At 47.2% G+C, this 8,883-nt stretch overlaps 1 protein-coding gene across 1 annotated transcript; it reads right to left on the bottom strand.

Moving 5' to 3' along the window:
• Positions 1 to 4,792: 4,792 nt before the first annotated feature.
• On the bottom strand, positions 4,793 to 5,680 carry T265_13074 (hypothetical protein; the record flags this gene model as incomplete). Its single annotated transcript, XM_009167089.1, has 1 exon — positions 4,793 to 5,680. A coding segment is annotated over one exon (888 nt), but the record flags the coding sequence as incomplete, so codon positions are not given.
• Between the last annotated feature and the right edge of the window lie 3,203 nt (positions 5,681 to 8,883).

Genomic DNA, 8,883 nt, shown 5'->3' with positions numbered 1-8,883 from the left:
ACCGCGTCATTTACGTCATCGAAAACTAATATCGCTGAAGCTAGTAGAGGCCAGTAAGGCCACCGTAATGATAATTTTAGCCTATGGCTCCTCCGATCTGAAAGCCTCGAATCTTTGGGGGGAACGGGTCGGCCGCAGCGTGTATGCAACTTAATGGTGCGTTGTGGGAGGACTCGGTAGCCAATCAGATAAGCTAGAGCCACTTAGTGAAGTTTGAATGCGTACAACTATCGTTTTCAATTATAAACCCCTGCCGATGGAAAGTGTCGGGTCAAGGACACGGTGACGCAAAGTGGATGTGATCGAATCGCGTGCCACAGGACCCTCATACCCGACTTTCCTTGAACCCACTTAGAAGCAATACAGGACACGGCGGGTAACAGCAATCTGTCAACCTCAAAGTAGACTGTTGAAGATAATTTTGTACACCGTTATACGCCGTGGTGGACAAGACTCACAAAAATGTTGCATCGGTTTCATCGGTTGCCCGAAATTGTTTAGCCATTGTTGTTCAGTGTTAACATTTTATTGCTGATCGCCCTCTCTAAGCACAGAGTAACTGCACTTGGCCTTCCACTCGTTCATACCTTTGACCAAGGTGATGCTTACTCTTTTCAGAAAAGCTTGGTAAACAATCGGTAGTTTTTATTTGGGCAACGTTTCGCTTTTGACACAAAAGCTTCATCAGGCCAAGTGAACAGGTCACAAAGTTGACCAGGTTATAAGACAGACGGGGAACCAATCAGTAAGTTCTCCTCAGACTAAATCAGTGTTGAGTGTCAATTAACGACTCTTGTCGGCTAGTGTGGGTGCCAAAATCTTGAATCGATGGGTTGGAGGGTTCCAACTTAGTTCCGATCGCTTTTCGTTCCTTAATCTTCCGCTTCAGGGTGCTTCACTTGATTCGCCTCGGGTGACGCTGTTAGATTTGTGGGGTTGTGAGTGTTCCGACAATTTAGTTTGAGGGGGGTTGAGGTCAAGTGGATTTCGGATGATAACCGCACACCAGCACGTGTCAGCTCGAGTGACCCATGACCGTTCTCCACACGCTAGCCAGTTCCACGCCTTCCATTCTGTTGACGCTGGGATGCTTGGCGATTTCTACCGCCTCGGCGATCAGTCTGTGTGATGTGGACCGTGGTCCTCGCCTCAAAACCTCAACATTTTCTAAATCTATTTTGTGTCCTGTGTCTAGTGCGTGTTCCGCAATCGCCGAGTCTTTCAGTAACGCTTGATATTCATCTGCGTTTCTCGGCGGCCTGTTTATTTTTCTACTATGCTCTCCGACTCTGATGTATAGTTCCCTGGCCGTCTGTCCTATATAGACTTTGATGCAGTCATTACACTTGATTTTGTAGACACAGTCCCTGGTTCTGTTTGCCGGGAGGCGATCCTTCAATTGCACCAATGCAGAGCGCAGAGTGTTCCCCCTCTGGAAAGCTACTCTAATGTTGGCCATGTTTAGAATTCTTCGAATTGCCTCCGATATCCCTGGTTTATATGGAATAACAGCTGTCCCGATTTATTCCCTGTTGGGTTCCTCTACCGGTATCAACACCCTTCGCAATTGACGCCTAATCAAGCTAGCTGGATATCCACTACCCCGAGGTTTGTACATTACTTCGATTTGGACACTTTCGTTGTCATGAAACGGGACAAGGTTAATGAGTTTTACAATTATCTGAATGAACTGAGTCCACAGATCAAATTTAGTATGGAGATAGAGTCAACATCGGGTAAACTGGCCTTCTTAGACTGCATGACACAAAGTTGGGGGAGGCTAAAGACCACAGTGTATGAAAAGCCAACCAACACTGAGGCAGTTTTGAACTACTCGTCTGCCCATCCGAAGTCGGTATTCGCCAGTATTGCGCTATCAATGCTTAGGCGTGTAAGGGCCCTGTGCACAGAAGAAGCTGATCGAGCAGCGGCCCAAATTGAGGTAAGGAACAAACTTCGGGGTAGTGGGTATCCAGCTAGCTTGATTAGGCTTGGAGGAAGCACCCGCTCAACTGCGCACTGACAATATCTCCCCGACTGGGGACCAAACGTTTGCAAACCAATTGCTAAACTCGGAGAACAGATTAACTACCATCTGATCAACCAAGAGTAACGGAGTTTTATATGACCATCAAAGTTACCTCAAGCAAACTTCCGACAGAGTGCGAATAAGTTTTCTCGATTATGTTGAGTTACATCTACTGACGCAGTTCCATAGCTGTCAGTCTTAACTATAACTGATGCTCAGCTCCCGAAGGTAGATCCCTCCGAAACTCTTATGGTTCGCAACTCCTATGCTAGATATTGAACATCCAGAGAAAGCAAGATTATCCAGTCAAGGATGCCAATCATTCATACCTCATCACTTTTGATTTATTGGAGTAACTTCCACGGTGAACGATACAGCAGTCGTTAGAAAACCGGCCACGTGATCTGCGAACTTTATCTACTCAAAGTCAGGAAGAAAATGATTGAACCATGAGAGCCAATATGAGAATCAATCTGGCGAAAAAAAGTCTCCAGCCGCCGTACTTTTTTGATACATAGCTTCCATCCCCAAGGAACAATGGAGAAACTGGGATGAATAGGGTAATTTCGGGCTACAGCCCCCGTCATCAGGTCTGTTTGTGCAAAGCCCACCCACTCAGCGAGACGACGCGCAGCTTCCATGTTGTTGCTATTTTCATACGAGAAGTAGTTCGAACTGCGTACATCTACCGGCAAACCCAAAGGCGCTTTTAGGTCGACTGGCTCCAGCTAAATGAAAGCATTATAATCTCCAACTACTCGTAAGTAGCTCATAGTTTAAGAGAACTAACCTGTCACAGGCGGGTGGGCCACGCAAGGCTGACTGCTTTTGAAACCCACGCACAGCGTTAGGAGAACAGAGAAAGCAGTCTACTGGTGAAAGGAAGAAGGCCTTCGCTGCGGAGTTATTTATTAGGAAATGCCAACTGACTGGTTAGAGACAATTGAACAGGGAGATTCATTGACTCCACTCATTCGTCGGTCAAATCCAAGCAAATGTTACAAAGTGGCTCCACGAATTCCGCAAAAGATCTCCCGTTTCAAAAGACGCAAAGCAAAATTCTACGAACACCGCATACTGCTCGCGCGCCTCTTCATCAGTAGTATCACTGTTACACTAGTATTATTCCTATATATAAAATGACACCTTATAAGAAAATTGCGACGAAATCCAAACTCTGCCATAGATTCCCACAGAAAGTGCTCCCCAGAATGCAACGGAATCTTGCAAAATAAGGTGGCTCAGAAAGCCCCTTGGAAAACGCGCGACCATCCCGACCCTCAGTGTCCGATGTGTATTGAACAAGCGGCAATTATCCATCCCACCAAATTCCTCTGGTCCGCGTAAACATGATGTGTTTAATAGGTTCCACGGGATGTCAAGTAGACCAGAGAAACAGCAGTCAGTGCGGTTTAGCTACTCGCATCCCCCTCCGTTAAACTACTGCATAATGCCACCATGCCATAATGGACGAGTGAGTGGGTAGTATCGGTATCCGTCTGCTTCCGCTTACATACACCGAAGACTGATCGAGGGACCCGCAAGCTGTGAGCTGCCCTAGTTGACGCAGTAAACTCAGTCGTTTGAACCCGTTTCTAAAACACGGATCTGCTTAAGCCCGGCCACACGAGATTTTCCCTCTTTGCTATGGCTTATCAGGATTTCGGATGTCAGAGATAACCCTTTCACTAGCAGTTTCGGGCCGTTTGCCGGAGAAACACAACTCCGTCGCCTACCGACACGAGACCTTCAAGGCGGGTGGTAGTATTCGACTTCGTCTTCCATGTTATTGGGTCTTACCGTGGTTGATATATCAGAAAACAAATACTCTTCAGACAAGTGACCTGTCCATAGACATTTTCGACTGAGGATTTGATACCACGTAATCAAAAGCAGATGCTGGATATCCGTCAAAGACCAAGAACAAATGTCTGTAAGAGACATCTCTAGAAATTGGGCGCAGTTGCACAAATGGACAGGTAGAATCTCAGCAGCACTCTAGTCACATAATCACAAGGCGTGAATTTATTACTTGAGAAGACTCAGCACCAACTAACTCACCGGCAGGTCCGCGGTTCGAAGCTAAACCCGCATCTCGACTGCTCCTGTCTAGGCTTGGGTAACCTATCACTATCTCAGCCCTCGTGGTACCTTTGGGTGTTACAGTTGAACGATTATCTAACTGATTACTTGTCCACTGAAGGTAACAGTGTATCAGCTATGAGCCACGCAGCAACTTTTGATAACAGCGAACACAAAGACACCAGTCATTCGCTACCTTTGCTCAGATACGCACACATACGGACTGTGTGTTAAAACCCTCACCAGGAACAGCACGTTCTGCTCTGGTAACTGGCTGTATGTATACAAATAGACAAAAGTTTCGCACGCGAGAGATTGTTTCATAAAACTGGCTATAAATTACAGTATCCCTGATCAGGTGGGATTCTATCCAGACGGGAATTCCTTAGTCAATTTCTAATGCAGATTGACCCTAGAGCGATTAGATGGATGAAGTTCACCCAGATGTGAATTTAGGAAACACGTTGTTACGCTCAGTCATATGGAACTGTTCACTTTTGTTGTCAAGGCGTGTTATTCAGTTATGGAATATAAGTTAGCGTTAGATAGAAAGGGATTTTGTACAGAGGAAGTACTGTTAACAAGATGGAAGTTATCAATCAGCTGTTTTGCACTAAAATACATACAGGAAGTGCAGCATCGTATTCCGAATGGACGTGCAACTATATAACCAATCAGTTACGTCGAGGAAGCAGTGGACACTATACATGTGGAAGTGGTTTGGCATTGTTTGTTCAGGGAGGGAAACGTAACACTTCCGGTAGGCGAGGTATTTAACGGGTAAGTTGGCGTTGAGGATGCCGAGGTGATTTCGGGGACACAACGTTGACTTCGTTTCTTATGAGCCCCAAAGCTACTGTTATCGGAAAATAGGCGACCGCACAAATCACACTGATATGGCTTTTCACCAGTATGAATTCGTTTGTGCTTGACCAGACTACTCGAGACAGAGAAGCTCTTGCCGCAATCCGAGCAAGTATACGGTCGTTCTCCAGTGTGAATGCGCCGGTGCGCAGAAAGACTACTTGAGTCGGAAAATGCTCGTCCGCAGTGATGACAAACAAAAGGTTTTTCGCCCGTATGAGTACGGCGGTGCTTCACAAGATCGCTGGCTCGATTGAAACCTTTTGAGCAATGGTCACAAGGGTGCCGCTTGGCTCGATCTGGCTTAGGTTCAGTGTGTCCGCCAGTACTCTTCGTCAGCACACTGCAAGAAGGGGGATCATTGGCCTCCGATTTGGGCGTCGATGGTGGCAGACTGGTATGCTGTTCACGACGATCACCAGCATCAACATCCGGATCCACAGATAGCTGAATTGATGGACACATAGCAACAGCTTCATTCCCCACAAAATTCGTGGGAAGCAGAGAAGTCCAAGTACAGTAGGGAATGTGTTCCGGATTCAAACAATTCTGCTTCGGAAGAATCCATCTAGGTGCAGGAAACCCAAAGACGGCAGCCGGTGCGTACGGGTGGTGATCACAAGGGAAGTCAAACGGATGATGTATTGAGGACTTGCGCGGACAGGTGTTGCTACTGCACTGACTCAACACTTCCTGACGAGGCATGTGTGTTACATCAGTCACAAAGCTAAGCGAAGAGTGTTGATCCACGGATTGACGGCCATATCATGGTTGGGAGGTGAAGCTGGATGTCAGGGTAGGTGAAGGGAACTAGTCTGATGGGGAATAATGAGCACCATGAGTACCTGAAAAGTAGAGAAAGTTGGTGATCTGATTTTCAGGGATAGAAAAATACCAGCCACAGAATAAAATCACGATATACACAAGATCCGACAATGCTCACTGCGAATGGCGAGAGAACTCCAGTGATGCCCAAAAGTAAACCACATTTTTCAAGTAATGGCTGAAGCATGAGTTACTCTCGGCCACTATCTTGGACAGTCTCGCAATGTTGGTGCACTGGTTCAAGGTGTGCGCCAATCAGTTTCTTCGAAAACAGTGTGCTACTTTGAAGACAATTTCAAATGACAGTGAAATGCTCTCCCACAGGCTGCATACGAGCGCCTAGACACCGTGCTTCGTGCACAAAGAAATGATGGACAACGGGTCAGAGGGTTTAGTAAGTGGATATAATCTGGTTATGAGTGATAGTTAATTTACGGCATGCCAGATAATTGTCTTGTTGGTTGCAGCAGAATCACCCTGTTACCTCACTTGCTGCATACAACAGAGCGGGTAAGCGAGAAAACTTTTCCTTCTCCCTCTTCCCACCCCATTAATAGCCCTCCTGTAGACCCAGCACCTAGGATTAATGACTCCTTCCCTCTTGCATCGATTTCGCAAGCAACATCTACTCGTCAGCCGGCGCCGACCTTCTCAGGCGTCTCGGAATCAATCTTCAACCATCGATGTACAGTCCCTCCGGCTGCCTTCAACGTCCGAACCCCGAAGACAGCAGGACAACAGACTGCTTTTGCCCTCAGACTGGATTCACTTGGCATTGGTGTGTGCTGTGTCTCAGAAACGAGAATTCAAGATGCAAGCACAGTAGTTGGGCTAACCATTCCATCACTCTCCACTCGCTTTCGGCTACGTACCTCTGGTGATCCAGAGGCTGCTGCGGCAGGATGTGCAGGGGTAAGTATCGTCCTAAGACACCGGGTGGAAAGATCCTTGATTGACTAGATACCCGTTGATAGTCACGTCCGTGCGGTTCGTCCGGTAAAGTCTGTGAAGGAGTCTCACAAGCGGAAAGTTGATCTATGTTTGTCGTGTCTGATCACGCCCTGACTGACTGCAACTCTGACGCTATCAAAGACCCTCTGGTGATCCAGAGGCTGCTGCGGCAGGATGTGCAGGGGTAAGTATCGTCCTAAGACACCGGGTGGAAAGATCCTTGATTGACTAGATACCCGTTGATAGTCACGTCCGTGCGGTTCGGTAAGTAAAGTCTGTGAAGGAGTCTCACAAGCGGAAAGTTGATCTATGTTTGTCGTGTCTGATCACGCCCTGACTGACTGCAACTCTGACGCTATCAAAGACAAGATTTAAGACAACCTGAATGCCCTGGTGCGACGACATTAGGTCTTAGATATGTTTGTGGTTCCAGGATATCTGAATGCACATATTGGCAGCTTTGGCGCATCTGAAACTCAGTTATGAGGTCGACATGGATTGGACTCAGTACGCACGGACAATGGTGAACGATTGGTTCGGCTGCGTGCTGACAGCAGACTGTTTTTATGCAGTGCTTACTAAATGGAACAGGCACAGAAAGCTTATACTACCAGAAGGTTATTTCAGTTGATCCATCCGACCGGTCCCCGGAAACCACGTGTGAGCGAAACCATCGAGGATCGGAATGGAGTGACTATCTTGAATAAAGAAGATGCCTCGACCGGTGGGCCGAATACTTCGAACAACAATTGTCATGACCACCAGCTGGTACCCATCTGGAGCCCACAGTTTACGCAGAACCCTAGGTGATGGACGTGAAACCATCTACAGCCTCTGAGGTTTGTGTCTGCATATGTTCTCTCGAGCGCCACCTGGTCCGGATAATCTCCCACCCGCATTATTCAAAGATAGGGGTGAAGTCCTCAATCAGTGCTTGTCTGATCTGTTTGCCTGCATTTGGAAAAAGGAGACTGTGCCAAACGACTGGGAGAATCGGTGATGGTGCCCATTTTCAAAAAAGGGACTCGCGGTGAATATGGTAACCACATGGAGATCGGCTGGGTTCCGGTCACTTGTGCTTCGTCACCTTATGGTGGCTTGTGAAAGAAATCGTTCAGCTGTAGCACCCTTTTGGTGCCACCCGAGGGAAGCACGAGGGCTGGGATATTGCCGGGTTTCCAAAAACCTAGACAGGGGAAGTCGAGAGACAGAGGTCGAGTTCGAACCACAGACCTTCCGGTCAGTAAATTCGCACTCTAACCACTGAGTCATTTTGCTTATGAAACACAGACTACAGATCAGCCAGCGGGATTCCGGCCTGGTAGGGGTTGCATTTACACCCTGTCTGGTGCTAGAACAACGCCATACGTAATAACGGCCAGAAATTTTGGTATTCCTGATTTTTCAGGGCGAATTCGACGCGACTGATCGGCCTGCTCCCCTTAACACACTGTCTTATCAATGAATGCCTCCGACGTTTGTGAGCATAATATGTGCTATGTATTCTCAGACTTCCGGGTGCGTGAACGTATGCGAAGAGCTCTCCAAAAGCTTCCGCACACGAAGACATGCCCGTCAGGGGTACCTACTCTCTCCATTCCTATTTAATTTCGTGATTGATGAAATCATGAAACAAACGCCGGAGGGTCTCGTAGGGAAGAAGGCACAGGTGTTTTTGGATGAAATGACTAGATTCATCTCATCCTTTGGCATGCATTTTGCACCAAAATAGTGTAAGGTCATGCACGTGGACATGCAGTCACTAAACACGCTACTTACGACCCAGGGAGACATTCGAAGCTGTAGAGTATTTCATGTATATTGGAAGTTGTATTGGTTCTAATTGTAGTGTGGCAAATGACATCAATGCACGAATTTGCAAAGCTCAGGTCACGTTTGCTAGTTTGAAACACCTAATGCGCCAAAGTGGTGTATCCCTGAATCTCAAGGGAAGTGTGTATCAAGCTACAGTGCGGGCTGTTTTGCTGTATGACTGCGGGAATTGGCCTGTTCGAGCAGCAAAACAGAGACGTCGTCAGGTATTTGACAATCATGATCTCAGAACCATAACTCGTGTGGGTTGGTGTCGGTGAACCCGTAACGAGGCAAGTAGAAAGCGAGTTTTCGGTTGC

Source organism: Opisthorchis viverrini (genome assembly GCF_000715545.1).
Source record: "Opisthorchis viverrini unplaced genomic scaffold opera_v5_35, whole genome shotgun sequence".
Lineage (NCBI taxonomy): Eukaryota > Metazoa > Platyhelminthes > Trematoda > Opisthorchiida > Opisthorchiidae > Opisthorchis > Opisthorchis viverrini.
Note: the sequence above shows the minus strand (reverse complement) of the source record. Positions and strands in the feature narration are given on the sequence as shown.